The sequence below is a fragment of the Choristoneura fumiferana genome, chromosome 30, assembly GCF_025370935.1.
Source record: "Choristoneura fumiferana chromosome 30, NRCan_CFum_1, whole genome shotgun sequence".
Lineage (NCBI taxonomy): Eukaryota > Metazoa > Arthropoda > Insecta > Lepidoptera > Tortricidae > Choristoneura > Choristoneura fumiferana.
Window position 1 is genome coordinate 4,929,821 of NC_133501.1, and position 16,632 is coordinate 4,946,452.

General features: G+C 39.3%; 1 protein-coding gene across 1 annotated transcript; it reads left to right on the forward strand.

Moving 5' to 3' along the window:
• Positions 1-6,211: 6,211 nt before the first annotated feature.
• LOC141444676 (pancreatic triacylglycerol lipase-like) lies at positions 6,212-16,352 on the forward strand. The gene is made up of 8 exons (XM_074110261.1): positions 6,212-6,292; positions 8,491-8,659; positions 10,639-10,784; positions 11,235-11,339; positions 11,897-12,043; positions 12,380-12,578; positions 14,474-14,611; positions 16,250-16,352. The coding sequence occupies exons 1-8, from the start codon at positions 6,244-6,246 to the stop codon at positions 16,305-16,307; spliced, it is 1,011 nt and encodes a 336-aa protein (XP_073966362.1). The 5' UTR covers positions 6,212-6,243; the 3' UTR covers positions 16,308-16,352.
• The last annotated feature ends 280 nt before the right edge of the window (positions 16,353-16,632 follow it).

Sequence of the window (16,632 nt, forward strand, 5' to 3'; positions counted from 1 at the left end):
TCTTAACTTATTTAGCTAATTTCGACAACTTGCCGTTTCCATGATGCTTCCGTTGATATTTCTTTAAATTAACATAATTATTAACATCAAATGTATCTAAGATCTACTGTAGACTAATACTAATGATGCTATTACTATATAATGTCTATTTTTGATGAATTTGTGACCATATTTCCTGTTTTTAGATAAAATTTACATTTCCATTACCTAAAGCGACCTCTATAATTCCCACGTGAAACTAACTAAATAGCCTCCCAGGTTAATCTGCCGCTATACCCAGTTCGGCATTAGTTCACTAATTTTCCATGACGCCTACTATTAATTCCTCTAATTGACCATAGATGGCGTTTCTTTACATTAATTATTATACCCGAACAACACAATTCTAATCTCCAATTAAATTTAACATTTACTCATTAAATTGACTGCTAAATTATCCCTGCTTTAATTACATCGACATTCTAATCTCAATTACTCTTATTTAACTGTCTTTGTCGACATGTTTTTGTTTCGAGTTTCCATCAAACCTTCATAGATGGCCCCACTAACAATTTTCTACTAATTAATTCCCAGTGACGGTCGTGTGACACATCCGAACCGTTACAGTATGATGCCTTGTTTTTTATATGTCGTATGATACATACAATGTGATTAGGATAAAACTCCGCGCTTATTATCATCAGCAAATGCTTTATCAAATGTAATTTGCTATTGGTCATTTAGTTTTTTTAACGGAATCATTAAGGTATTTGTTCAACTGCGAATAAAATGAGAAAAGATTTGATACTGTGTTGTTTACTTATCATCGCTTTTAAATACTTTTACTTAGAAAGCTAATTATTGAGGAGGAAAAAATATTTTATCTTAAGAACATGGAGAGTTCCCGGGAAACAGACAAAGTCGTAAACAACAGCTTGTAGGTAACTAATAAAGTGTAGGTATAACTCATGTGTGGATCCAAAATAATTTGCCTATTACTTACTTTGATTAAATTTAGTGGGACTTAATAACATTTAATTGAATTTAATGGAATTAAATGATATTTAATGTAATAGGATATAAAGTTGGGTGCCCGAAATGAGAGACCGGTTGATTTTTTGGACCTTTTATTCCGAAGCCGATTGCAATGGAACAGTGACAAACAAACTTAAAAACCTTATTTATATTGATGCGCGATTGATGAGCGTCACCACATTTTGTGTTTTATTTTGTAACTGCTGAGGTACATGAATGTCAACGAGCATCGATCATTTTGATTAATTAGCAAGCTATCTAGTTCAGCAGATGAACTATAGATGGCGCTGTATCGAACATAGGATTTAATGAAGCTTGATGTAATTTAATGTAATTTAATTTAAAATACAGTGAAATGTCTCAATGGTTCTTGTTATACCTTAATTGACTCTTATTATTGAACATCAATATATTATTATCAGCAGTTTAGGTTATGTGAAGTAATTTGATGTACTTAAGTTAATAAAAAATAAATTTATTTTGTTAGCTTTAATATTTCATTTTTGCTTAATTTGTTCCAGGACATTATTAAGAAAGATTATTGTTGTTGTCAATTTGTTAAATAATTCTTCTTAAGTAACATAGTATTTAGTGGTGGTGATAGTTGGGTATGTTGTATGTGTTTCTTAGTGTGGTGGTCGAGGAACTGCATGAACACACATTTCCTGCATAAACGTAGCTATCATAAAATCGTGGGTGAGCATAGTAATTGTTTCAGTATAGTAAATAATTACACAGACAGCAGACAGACACGCGACTGACGGAGCCCTCAAAACAGCAGGGCTACTACGAAACTCGAAACACGAATTTCGTGTCGTGCGGTCCCTCTCGCTCTCATATTAAATAGTATAAGTATTAGAGGGAACGCACGACACGACCTTCGAGTTTCGCGTTTCGTAGTAGCCCTGCTGCGTCATCGTTCCATCCATTTTGGTACATACACATGTTAAATTTATTTATATGAATATTTCCAGGCTAAAATGAGGGGCGATCCGCAGCGTACCCACGGTGCCTTCCTAAAGAACCTTCAGGGGCTCGCAGCTCTCTGCAAGAAGAAAAAAGAACTTAAACTCTTAGCCGGTCTTATAATAACCTATCCAACTGAAGACGATTCACCCAAAAACATAAACAAGCACACTAAAGCAAATACTTGGAGCTGTCGCAAGTGTGGGAAAAAATACAAAACCAAAAAAGGTTTTACCCAACATGAAGAAACGTGTGAGAAAGAAGATTCTACTAAAGAGGGTAACAACAAACCTCAAAACAAAGCCAAAAACGACAAGACCAGAATGAAGAAGTGCATGTTTTGCAAAAAGGAGCGAATTCGTATCGATGCCCATTATCTCTCATGGCATAAAATAGACTACAATTTGTGGATAAGAAATTTGATGGGAAACAGACAGAATCGCAGCACATGCCCACAATGCAATTATGATTTTAAAACTACGGGATCCTTAAGGAAACACTTGGCGGAGTATCACACAATTATTTTGTAAGCACAGACGCGAAGTTGAATCGTAAAACGAAAAATGTACTAAAGATGTAGTGTACAAATGATTTTCTATCGTATTTTATTAGTAAAGTTCGTATTTTATGTATTCTTGATACAGCTCTAATCTACTGTAAATTGCACCACCTGCTAAAATGTATTCCTTATTTCTGTCCATTGTAAAGGTTGCCTGGAAGAGATCGCTCTGAAGCGATAAGGCCGCCTATTGCTTACCTTAGAAAATCTCTATGTATATACTTGTGTTTTCTGTACTGTTTACTGTATTGGTGTGCAATAAAGAGTTATTGTATTGTATTGTATTTATCGTGCTCTCTTAATTGGATTCAGTGCCCATCGTACAGCTGACATTTGACACTAAATAATAAAGTTTCATATTAATGGATATGAAAATGTCACTCGTTTAATACAATATTTTTTTGTGCAACGAAATAATAAAAGTATCAAATTGATTTTATTTTGTTGTGCTGCAAGTGTCCTTTAATAATATTACGCAGATTTCAGTTTTATATGCATTTATTTCGAACGAATCGCTATCAGACAAGGTTAGACTAGGTTATATTAGAACTGTGACCCAACCAGAAAACGAATCACTACCAGCAAAGTACCAGTACAGCTGAGTACCGTGTTGGGTCTACTCACTGAATTTCAAATATTTGAACTTTACTTTGATCTGTTACTTCACTACAACACGAAAAATAGCGAGAGATATCACATATACAATCTTAAATTAAATTTTTGATATTAAAAATATATCGATATTAAAGTTTTCCTTGTAAATTTAAAATATATCGATAGATACCTAGTAAATTACATGACAACGAAATATTTCCAAAATGTAAATTTTCCCGATCTTTTAATAAAGTATGCAACCTCGTACAGTTGGAATAAATATTTGTTAAATAAAATGATTTTTTAACAAATCTATTGATATGTTTATGTAAAAGAAATCTTAATAAAATTCATATTTAACGTTTTAATAACACTTATAATACGTTTATTGTTCAACCTTTTTAATTACCCCAAAATGAGGCTTTTGCAGTAATAAAAAATAAGTGTGACATATACCTAGCACAAGAAGTTTTAAGTTCAAATTGCAATGCGTGTTATGCGTATGAGATTTCTATTGTATCTACAGGACACTTTTTTAGGGTTTTAAATGTAATTGTTATATTTTTTTCTTAATAACCGGATTATATTTAAAAAAAATGTGTTTGTTTGGTAAACATGTAGGTATTATGTGGTTTTATTCTTAAGTTACATTTAAATGATGTTCTCGCTGCTGAGGTGAAAAATTGTATGTCACACGATACCAAAGTTTTTTTTCATCTCGTGTGTTTGAATCCCTTTCTGCTCTTAGGATTCTAACTCGCTGACGCTCGTGATTCAATTATAGAATCCTTCGCTTACTCGGGATTAAAAATCAACACGCACGATTGTCTCCTCAGGACGGAACTCTTCAACGGCTAACGGCATTGACTTGAAATTTGGTATTCAAATGCAGTTTGGATGACAATACAAGTGCAGTCAACAAAAATTACAGTCGGCAAAAAAGCTTGTATCAAAAATCAATTTTTCACCAAAAACTTATTTAGAGGCTAATTTGTTTTTTTTTCTATCGAACAAACTTAAGTGATAGTGTTTCTACTGTGTATGATTTAAATTATAATTTATTTCGGCTTTAGAGCCAGCCGGCATGGCAAGGGACGATGGCAAGCGTCCAGACGGGGTCACCATGCCATGGAAGCTCGGTAGGGCCCTGGTGTGGGACGCGACATGCGTTGATACTTTCGCTCTGTCCCACATCCAGGCAACTAGCTCACAAGCCGGCGCTGCGGCTGATCAGGCTCAAATACTCAAGCGTCGCAAGTACTCCTCCTTATTAAAGGATTACGAGTTTGCGGCGCTTGCTGTTGAGACCTTAGGGCCCTGGTCAGCTGACATGAAGTTTTTTTTTATAAAGGCCCTGTCGTCCCGGTTGGTCGACGCTTCTGGGGACCCAAGAGCTGGCGCGTACTTATCCCAGCGGATCTCACTTGCGATCCAAAGGGGTAATGCGGCCAGCGTCATGGGAACCCTGCCACAGGCAGATCTTTTAGACGGGGTATTCTTTTTATAATTTTCATTGTTACAGTTAGTTAAGCTACCTTAGGTTAGTTCTTTTTTATGTATGTAAACTCATAATTGTACAAGGTTAGTTAACATTGTTTTTAAATAAATTGATTTAAATGTAAATTTAAATCCTCAAATATCTTACATACAAAGCTTTATGCTACAGCAAGGGATTAAATGAATGCAATAAATGCGCCAGAAGTTCGGTGAGCTTTTAAATCCAAGCACTATGACATACTCAAACAAAATCTGATGATGTTGAAATGTCTGACCTTCAATACTGTATTCCTGGCAAAGCAACTAGCACTACACGTGCCGCGTGCGAGTGAACACGAGTTATGCGACAGACAGAGAAGCATAAAGTAGGCACGACTCTTATGCCTAAAAGTCTCTTTTGTATGGCAGAGAAGCTTCTGTACCATTACTTATTCTGTGATCCAGATAAATTTTCTTGCTTGACGGCCTAAGAAGCGTCTAGAATAAATGCATAACAATTAAGACATAGGTACTTAACAGAAATTATACCTAGATTAAGATAAATGCAATTTATCATACCATATAATTGCAAAGATAAAGAAATGATAAATAATTACATGACAACAGCATAACACTTTTAATTTAGCGATTTCTGATATTAAATTAAATTAACAAATGGTGCTTTCGATAGAGTCGTCATAGTATGTAGGTATGTATGTTTTTATGTGTTTAGTTTTAAATGGGTCTAAACTCTAAGTATGTTTATCCGTTGCATAGTACAAGCTTTGCTTGGTTTGGGACTAGGTCAATTTGTGTCAAGTGTCCCATGATATTTATTAGGTACTATTTGATATTTGTTGATATTTATTTACAAGACGTGAGTCTAACGTCAGTAATGAAAAGTAAGTTTGTATAATATACCAACTCTGAGTTATACTCGAAGGCAATGTAACTAAATAGAAATAGAAAATCATTTAACTCACGCTTTAGCCTAAGTAGGCATTTATACTCTCTGGGTGGCCTGACGATGCACGCCACTGATTTAATTATGGCATTAGACTTTAAGTTAAGTTAGACGATAGGCTTGGCAACAATTTGCTTTCGATAACAGACAATTCACTTCAATTAATATGCTTAAATTTATTTATTAAGTAGGTATACTTATAAAAAACCCGGCAAAAGCGTGTCAGACACGCAAATACCACCTGTACAGAATGCGCCACACAACTCAACCGACAAAACTCAACCAGAGCTCATCTTCAGTGCAACACGACCGTACACCATGCTACTAGATGTTAGACAGCATGTTGTCAACATGATGGTAGCAGATGTCAGAAAAAATGTCTAAAATAAATGACGGAGTTCTGAGGTAACAACCAAAAAAAAATACAACCGAATTGATAACCTCCATTTTTTGAAGTCGGTTAAAAAACAGTTAGGTATGACAAATGATCATTCTAACAACATTACAGTATAACTGGCGTTAAGTGTGATCCAAGGACCCGCTCAAAATAACAAACTTTCCCGTTATTGTTATATTGGTAGGATATAGATAACCAGAGTTTGGGATTATGTAAGTGATAAAACTTAAATATAAAATAAAGAGATCACTATAATTCTGAGTGATTATAAAAATGGCGGCCCAAATGATTGTGTTAGTTTTCTGTGTCGCTGCAGTTGCAGGTAAATATATAATGCTTATATTTGACCTAAAACATCATCAACATCATCGTCGACCAATCCATTTTGTTAGTGGACGTCCTATGCTGCGCTTGCCGCGCGATCTCCATTTGAGAACTTTTCGTTCGGTCCCAACGGCCATCTGTTCTCCATGCAGTATGGCCTGCCCATTGCCACTTCAACGAGCTAATTCGCTTGGCTAAGTATGTCGGTAACCCTCAGTCTTCTCATTTCTGGTCGACCGATGAGATGGGCGGATGACCTGGTTAAAGCCACGGGTTCACGGCGGATTCAGGCCGCTTCCAACCGAAGCAACTGGAGGTCTATGGGGAGGCCTATGCCCAACAGTGGCGTCCTACGGCTAGGGAATTCAAAACCGGTTTTTGATGTATGGAGAAAAACCGAAAACCGGGGTTTCTCCATACAATAAAAACCGGTTTTGAATTCCCTCTCTACGGCTGATTAATGAATATGAAAATATAACATACATACATATATACCTATAGTGCCATCCACGAAGACGCGTGATTTTGTCAGAATTGGCCATTAATGACATTGTAATAAGAACCACGGCACGCGTCATCGTGAATGACTCTACCTTATACATAAAATCACGATTCTTTCCCAACGGGGTAGGCAGAGACTACAACCTTCCACTTGCTACGATCCTGGCATACAACTCTCGCTTCCTCTACATTCATCATTTTCATGCATGCACTTCAGTTTAGAGTACTCCTGACCCGACTTTTCTTCAGAACGTCCCCGATTTGATCGTGGTACGTTCGTCTAGGCCTTCCTCTCCCAACGTTCCCATTCACGCTCGTCTTATAGATCTGCTTAGTCAATCTGTTTTCATTCATTCTCTCAACATGCCCAAACCATAAAAGCATCCCTTTCTCAATCCGTGTGACTATACCTTCATTTACACCACAGCGTTCCCTTATCGCACTATTTCTAATTCTGTCAATCAATTTCACACACTTCTTAACGCTCTCATTTCTACCGCATTTATTCTACTCTGATGCCTTTCCTGCCGCACCCTGCCTTACATAAATATAAATCATTTAATATTGATTGACATTTCGGGTGTTGTCGTATTCCAATTTTTCCCGATGGAAATACATTATGCATTACTATGTATAAATACGAGTATATGTATGTTACCAAGACTTCAAAAATATCTATACACTTTTATCTACATGCATATCATAACTTCCCTATTATATGTTCAGAAACGACTATCAAATGGCCTTTACTAAGAAACCTGGTATCTGCGAGTGCATCTTAAAGTTCACATTAAAATACAGTGCATCTTAATGTTTACATTAAAGTATCGGTAATACTTTTTTTAACAATGCATATGTGTACATATTGTAGAAAACTTATGACATGCATGTAGATAATAATTATTATTCAAAGTCAAAGTCAAAATACAGGCCATATCTGAACATATTATAGAAAACTTATGATATGCATGTGGATAAAGTTATGTATGCGGCTATACATAATTAGGCATTAAAACACTCGTGTGATCTTATTATGAAATCACACTCGTACTTTAATGCCTCTCATTATGCACCAGCCACATAAATAACTATTATATGCCACTAACCACTCTCTCGGATACCACAGGGGACCGTAGAGCTGGTAGCTTCCTCGCACAACGTATCAGCATTGCTAACAACGAGGAAATGCTGCCAGCATCTTTGGGTCCATGCCGCGGGGGGATACTTTTTCAAATTTCTTTAGTAATAGTTTGTTTTACGTTTATTAATATTTTTAATTTATTATTGTGTGACCCCCCACAAAATAGTTCCAGCAGCTCCAACATCTGTTTCCAGCTCTTCCAGCTGACACAGTCATATCAAAATAGTTCCAGCAGCTCCAACCTCTGTTTCCAGCTCTTCCAGCTGACACAGTCATATCAAAATAGTTCCAGCAGCTCCAACCTCTGTTTCCAGCTCTTCCAGCTGATACAGTCATATCAAAATAGTTCTAGCAGCTCCAACATCTGTTTCCAGCTCTTCCAGCTGACACAGTCATATCAAAATAGTTCCAGCAGCTCTAACCTCTGTTTCCAGCTCTTCCAGCTGACACAGTCATATCAAAATAGTTCCAGCAGCTCCAACCCCTTTTTCCAGCTCTTCCAGCTGACACAGTCATATCAAAATAGTTCCAGCAGCTCCAACTTCTGTTTCCAGCTCTTCCAGCTGACACGGTCATCTCAAAGCTGAACGATGGCCCCCGCTACCAGTACGTCTCCAGCGGTGAGGGTCCGAAGCTGGTCGATACGTGGCTAACTAGCAGCAGCATGGCCAGGACTGCCAGATACGCTCCTGACACGGAAAATGTCTACCATCTATTCACCAGGTATCTTTAACAGTTGTTTTAAAATTGGAAAGAATTAATAATTTATCGAAAGAGGTCCAATCAATGAATTATAAACAACTAGCTTTTGCCCGCGACTTCGTCCGCGTGGAACAGTAACTTTGGGAAGTATTTAATTTATTTGGATACCTATTTTGCCAATAATAGCACATAGAAGCTTCTACGGTTTACTGAAAATAATTTATTTTAAAACATTGCTATAAATATAAACTAATTTGTTCTTTGTAAAACATAAATATTTTGCGGGAAGCCACATTTTAGCAATACGACGTGTACTCTATCCTGCCAACATAAAAGGACTACTTAATTCTTCATAGTGAACTCTTGACACCTTACGCCCTATATTGTAAGTTAGGGAGGGTAGGATTATAATTAAGACGGCATTTTTACTAAGCATAGCTACACATATACTTATATGTATAATTTGTTTGGAATTCCTTAAGAACTTTCATCTCCATATTTTCAAGTAAAAAGGTCGAAATTTGAAAGCGCCAGAACAAATGTTTCTTAAGGTTCCGTAGCTTAAAAGGAAAATATGTAACCCTAATAGGATCATTTTGCAGCCCGTCCGTCCGTCTGTCTGTCAAGACCCTTTATCTCGAAAGCACGCGGAGTATCGGTATCGAGTTGAAATTGAAACCCTAAACTCAAGTGAAAAAATCAAACATCTAAGTCAAGGCAATCAAAAGCTACAGTCATTAAAAAGGTGTTTCCAATGGAAACTTTCTATGTAAATCGCCTTAACAGAAATAGTACTTCCAGCTGTCCTGGAATCTTGGAATTTTGCATAAAGGTAGCTCTTATACTTAGCACAATAACTAAGAAAAATCAGAAAATTATAATTTTTCATGTACGTCAATAAGCCATCTAAAATGACCCCACATTGCGTACACTTTGCTTGAGCTTAGAAGGCTCTGCTAACACTGCATCATTCCCTCTGCTAACATCACCTCACAGGTAAAATTTTCAAAAACCCTGGAACAAATATCTATTTATCTCTTATCACGTTCCCAAATGCCAAATTTCATAAAGAACCATCGATTTATCTTCGACAATGACGATCTTCCATATAAACTTTCGTCCCCTATTTCACCCCCCCACAGGAAGAATTTAAAAAAACGCGCTAACAAATATCTATTTACTTCTTATCACGTGCCGAAATGGCAAGTTTCATGGTTTTATCTTCGACAGCGACGAACTTCCACCTTATAAACTTTCATCCCCTATTTCAACCCCTTAAAGCCTCTTTTTCGCGATAAAAGGTAGCCTATGTTCTAATTAAGGTCTATTCTATTTCTGTACCGAATTTCATCAAAATCGGTTCAGCGGTTTCGGCGTGAAAGCGTATCAGACAGACAGACAGACAGAGTTGCTTTCGCATTTATAATATTAAGTATGGATTACTTTGCTCAGTTTATTGTTGCAAATAAATGGATTCAAATATTAACTAAGTGCATGGCACTGTAATTAAAAGTATTGGGGTTTTCTTTATGATTACAAACGATCAATAATAAATACTATCCTTTATCCTTCCCCGGGATTCAAACTATCTGCATACCGAATTTCATCTAAATCGGTTTAGCGGTTCAGACGTGATTGATTAACAAACATCCAAACATATTCACAAACTTCCACATTTATAATTTTAGTAGGATTATTGCGAAAACTTGTGATTACAAGTCAACGCACGTAAAAAGAGCTCTGGGTGGCTAGTGGAGGGGATACGTTTGCGCATCTGTCAACCAACAAGCCAATGGCGTGACGGCCTCGCGCGCGCTGCTACGCCCCCTCCCGCGTCCCCACTGCTCCGCCGCCAATTTGGTCCGATTTTCGCTTACTGCGCAGGTATATCGCCAGGAGCTCTTTTTACGTGCGTTGATTTGTATATATGTGCATGCGTGTATTTGTTACTGACTCCTGCTCCTGCTAAAACGTTTGACACAAACCTGTTTGTGTTCCAGACAGAACCCGACCATCAGCCAGCCTATGCTCCTGGGTGTGCCGTCCCTCATCGCCGCTAACTTCGACCCCTCCCGCTCGACAGTGGTCCTCATCCATGGCTGGAGTTCCAGCGCCACTTCAGACTTCGTTGTCAACCTGGTGCCCCGTAAGAACAGCTATTCACATATCCTTACTTACTATCAGAGCGCACTGACTCAAAGTGGGTCTTGGCCTCCAACACCAGATTACGCCACGCTTTGCGATCTTTAGCCAGCTCTTGCCAGCCTTCGACCCCGAGGTCCAAAAGGTCTTTCAGGACCACACCAACACACATACCATACCTTACTTATAAAATAATAATAAATCCCACTATACCATCCCATTCCGCTTCCCAACATACAAACTAATGTTATATAAATACGAAAGTTTTGTAAGTCTGTTTGTTTTACCTCTTCCCGTCTAAACCGCTGAACCGTTCAAATGAAATTCGGTATACAAATACTTGATGAGGTAACAAACAGACTTACAAACTTTGGCATTTACATTAGTGCGATATGTTCCACGTAGGTATATCCTGCGTACACTCTCCAATATTTATGTTATTTATCTCCAACAGGCATTCTAGCAGCGGCGGATGTAAACGTGATTGCAGTGGACTGGAGCGCAGGCGCTTACGAACCTAACTATTACTCTGTGGTTGCGAACAATGTGCCGCTCAGCGGTAAGTTATTATATCACGCCGTGGTTGGAAAGCTCATCAGCCGTAAGATCTCCACTTTTGGACATAGGTCTCCCCCATAGATCTCCAGTGGCTTCGATTGGCTGTTTTTGGAAGCGGATTGGAAGCGGTCTACATCCACCGTGATCCCGCGGGCTTTAGGCTGCGTATTCAACAGAAAATGCTGTGCTGAGTTATGCTGTGCGAGCTGTGCTAGTGGAAACAGCTGAGTGGAGCGAGGATAGGTAAATGAAGTTGCAGCATATCCCCGTACATGTCTGGTGAAAATGCAGTCTTAACCAGGTCATCCGTCCACATAGTACCGATTAGATGGACGGATGACCTGGTTAAGGACGTCCTATGACGATCCTGGGACATCCACCAGGACGTCCTACGCTGCGCTGGCCGCGCGGTCTACATTCGAGAACTTTTCAGCCCCACCCCAACAGCCATCTGTTCTCCGTGCTATATGGCCTGCCCATTGCCACTTCAACGAGCTAATTCGCTTGGCTCATATATCAACTTTCCATTAATCGCTTCTTTTCCATCTTTCTTCATAGGTTCTAGTATTGGCAGCTTCATCTTCTGGCTTAACCTGTCAACTGGAGCCTCCATCGCCACGTACCACGTCATTGGGTTCGAGACCGGTGCCCATATCGCAGGCCTCGTCGGCAGGAGCTTGGGAGGGCTCATCCCACACATCACGGGTTTGTTGAGACCACTCATCTTGCAAATTTTAATGCTGTAAATAATTTCTGCCTTGGTGGCGTAGTGGTTTGACCTATGGCCACCTACGACCCAAGCAGATTATCGTAGGTTTGAAATTGAAAATGAATGTTAAAAAGAAAATAAAAAACAATATGACAATCAAAGTTAAATGTTAAAAACTAAAGATAAATACGAAACTAAAATAAAACTAAACTAAATAAAACAAAAATTACTATAAACCACTTTTTCGAACTACCCTGGATTTTCTTATTATACCGGCACAGTACCCCTCTCTTTTAATAGATTCCCAATTCTAAACCTGACTTTTTATCCAGCCCTAGAACCTCCCCGCCCCGGCTTCAACCTGAACTCCAACGCCTTCTTATCTACCGACGGTATCTTCACCGAAGCCATGCACACCAACGCTGGAGTCACGGGGCTGGTGCAGCCTGTAGCTGACGTGGACTTCTACCCCAACGGTGGGACCACCATGGCTGGGTGCAGATGGTGGGATTGGGAGTGCAGTCGAGACAGGTGAGTGAATGGTTTGATACGGCCTCTCAAGCCAATCGCATGCTTAGTAGTAAACAGTCTTAACTCAAAAATCGTGAATTTTGGCAAATCGAGTTTGTTCACGTGCCGTAAACATGGCCTGTAACTCAGCAGAGGACAACTGGGGCAAGAACCTACGACGCAACAAGACTCACGCCCATCACGCATCACGTTGTGATGAATCCGTAAAATGCAAACCAAGAACCTATTGTATATATTAACGCACACATGTAAATATCCAATGTATAAATAGTTATAAGAAATTGTAAATAAATCGTCTTCACATTCTAGTGGTGACGCTGTTTCATTGCTGGTTTCCTCTCACTGTGGCCATGACACCTTTAGCCGTCAGTACGACCCGTTGCCTGAGTCTGGGTGCGGGCAGTGAGATAATCCAATCAATTCCCTTTTCCTTCCACCTTCCCGCCTGTTCGCACGGTACAGGCATCCCGACTCTATTTATATACGTATTTGTTATACTCTATGGCAGGGCTAGAGCTGTAGGGCGTTAGGGTTGTTTAGTAGGTTTGTTAGGTGATAGGGTACTTACAGCTCTCCCATCGTGCTATTTAGTAAAATCAATCAGTTGATTTTACAGTTTAAAGTTTAAGTAATTAGCACTTCTCGTTTCCGTTGAATTATTTGGTAGGATTTAATTTTGTTTACTATGTTTTTTTTATAATTCCTAACGTTGTATATAATGTCTACTTGCACTTTTTTTCTTTTAAATCAATTTATTTTTATATATTTAATAATATTGCTAAGGTTTAAAAAAAACATTGCATTGATAAATCACTATATTACAAAATGTAGAAAAATGTAGTGAAATAATAAATGATGCATGTCTTAATAGAACACCAAGTATTCAAGGATTATTTTTAATAAAACGAGGCAATCCGAATTATATCACTTCATTTTGCGTTTGATTTTGTGCTAAAAAGAAGTAAATCCAAATATGCTTTTATTTGCTTAAAAATTGTTAAAAAAACTCATGTTATTGCAATAACGATCTATCTCCAAATGGCTCACGAAAGCCAACTTCTTGCTCGCAAATCAGTCGGAACATGACTGAAGTTAGCTGCTTTAGCACCAAAAAATTTGCAATTTTGTTGAAAGTAAAACGCACCAAGTCGTGCTATCCCATTATAATACTCGATTTAGGCTGGTTTAAGTAAGAGAGCCGATAGTGTTGTCAGATATTAAGCCGTTTTAGTGCAATAATGCTTCGGATTATCATGTCGTACGTTATTGCGCGTACATTCCGAGTTGTACATTATTGTTTCCCAAATTTTGCAATACAAAAATGTTGCGAAATCAGAAAAAATTGGTTGCTAAGTGAAATTTGGCGAAACCATATTTAGCCGAAAAGGCAGTACACCAGAGGATCATGGGTTCAAATACATGCAGGCTCGCATAGGCCTCCCCCATAGACCTCCATTAGCTTAGATTGGAAGCGGCCTGCATCCACCGTGAACCCGCGGGCTTTATCCATGAATCTCGTTGATGCAAGTCTGACGATGCGCTTTTCTATCCGCGGTCGCTATTCCTGAACTTCCCGGCCCCATCTTTACGGTTCTCCGTACCATATGGCCTGCCCATTTGCAATTTGAACGAGCTGATTCACTTGGCTATTCAGTTACCCTAGATCTTCTACGTATCTCCTCATTTCTAATTCGATTCCGTAGAGAAACCTCGCGCATAGCTCTCTCCATAGCTCGTCGAGGAACTCTGAGCCTATTTTTAAGGCCTATAGTGAAGCACCCTCTCGGACAACACACACTGGTTGAAGATTTCGTCTAGGGACAGAAAGATGAAAAATTTAAATATTGCGAGTCAGATTTATTTCATTAAAATTTATTGTTATGATGTTGTTTCAGAGCCTACCAGTACTTAGGAGAGTCGATATTAACTGGTGGCTTCACCGGTGTCCTTTGCGAGAGTCTGCTCGAAGCCACGTCTGGATCCTGCGAATCTGAAGAAACCCTCAACATGGGAGGTCTTACTGCCAAGTTCGGGTAAGTTTCTCCATCTTTAGGACATCTTTACCCTTATAGCGCCTACAGACTCACGCCGAGAACCCCCGAGAACACCCGAGAAGCGTGAATGTGATCGCTTTCTCGCCGTCTCGTTCTCGCGCTCGCCTGTTCTCCGATCGGTGTCGGTATTTTCAAAGGGTTTCTCGGGCGAGACACGAGAACGGTATTACATTCTTGTTCGGTCTCAGTGCGACCGTGGACTTGCCGCTGCAATGTCGTCCATTCCGGATAACGATCGAGAATGCAAATGAGAAGGTCGGGAGTGTAGATGCCTTCTCGGTTTTTCGTGCAATTTCTCGGCAAGACTTCTCGCCGAGACTTCTCGCGTGAGTCTGTAGGCGCTATTAAAAAATAGGATTTGCTCTAAGGGCCTACGCTAGCTGACGCGGTTTGCATGGAGCGGGTAGACTCCTGTTGAATAATAGTTATGAGCAGTGCTAACTGCGCGCGCCGCGTGGACGGATTGTACCTACGCCCGCGTGCGCAGGCGTGCGCCCTAGCTCTTCCTAGACCCCGAAGCGTCTCACATTTCCATGGCAGGCTACAACGAAATTCGAAAATCGAAGTACGTATCGTACCGTCTCTCTCACTCCCGTATTAAATAATATTAGTGTCAGCGGGACGGCAAGATACAAAGTTCGAATTTCGCACTTTGTAGCATAGTGCCTTGCACACGGGGATCCCAAAAATTCATCATAAATAAATAAATACTAAGATGGACGGATGACCTGGTTAAAGCCGCAGGTTTACGGTGGATGCAGGCCGCTGCCAACCGAAGCAACTGGAGGTCTGTGGGGGAGGCCTATGTCCAACAGTGGACGTCCTACGGCTGAGATGATGATGATGATGATGATGAAATAAATACTGACAATATTATTCCCAAATGATTCTTTTCCCAACCATTTCATATCGACGAACGATTTTTTTTCTAAAACTGTTTACTAGGTATTCTGCAGGGCTACTACGAAACTCGAAACTCGAAGATCGTGTCGTGCGGTCCCTCTGACTCTTATACTATTTAATACGAGAGCGAGAGGGACCGCACGACACGAACTTCGAGTTTCTAGTTTCGTAGTAGCCCTGCAGGATATATTCTGAGACTGAAGCTTTAGCTTTAGCTTTACATAATCTTTTAAAAAGATTGGTCATGGAAAAAAAATCGAAAATGGAAAGGATTAGAGAAGCAAATCGATCACCAGTTCAATCATAATTAGTAATAGAAGTAATTTATATTAAATATAATGACCCGGATAACTCACGTCTTAAATCGAGTTTAGCTCGACATGTTTCGGGCTAATCCGTAGCCCTTCGTCTTCGGAGCAACGCGACTCAAAACGGGGGTAAACGGGGGTAGTTGTGTGCCGGTGTCAGTTTCGTCGGGTAGTCGCGCGAGCAGAGCGGCGGCGCGCAGTGCGCGTGTTGCAGCAGCCGCTGAGTCGCGTTGCTCCGAAGACGAAGGGCTACGGATTAGCCCGAAACATGTCGAGCTAAACTCGATTTAAGACGTGAGTTATCCGGGTCATTATATTTAATATGAGTGAGTCTCACGGTAGTTTCATGTTCAAAATAGAAGTAATTTCTCTCAGAAGTTCACATTACATTTTTTTTCTCTTTCAGATCTAGCGGGATCTATTATTTGACGACCAACGAACAATCTCCTTTCTCTACTGGTTAAGAAACTGTAAAGTAAATGGAAAATAATAAAAAGATCTTTATTTAAGCTTCGTTTGTTTTCTCTTGAACATCCTGTGCATCTTATCTATCTTTTAGGCGGTCCCCAGGGTGAATATAAGAGTGTTTTGACCGGTCGGTTGAACGTCATTACCATTTCACATTTATCAGCACAAACGGAAGGACAAGCTGCAAGAATTTTGATCAGGCTAAATTAAGCACCAGTTTTCTTTTTCCATAAAAATTTAACCTAGAACGCCAAAGTCAAAGTCAAAATATCTTTATTCAATTTAGGCTATAACAAGCACTTATGAATTTCAAAAAAAATC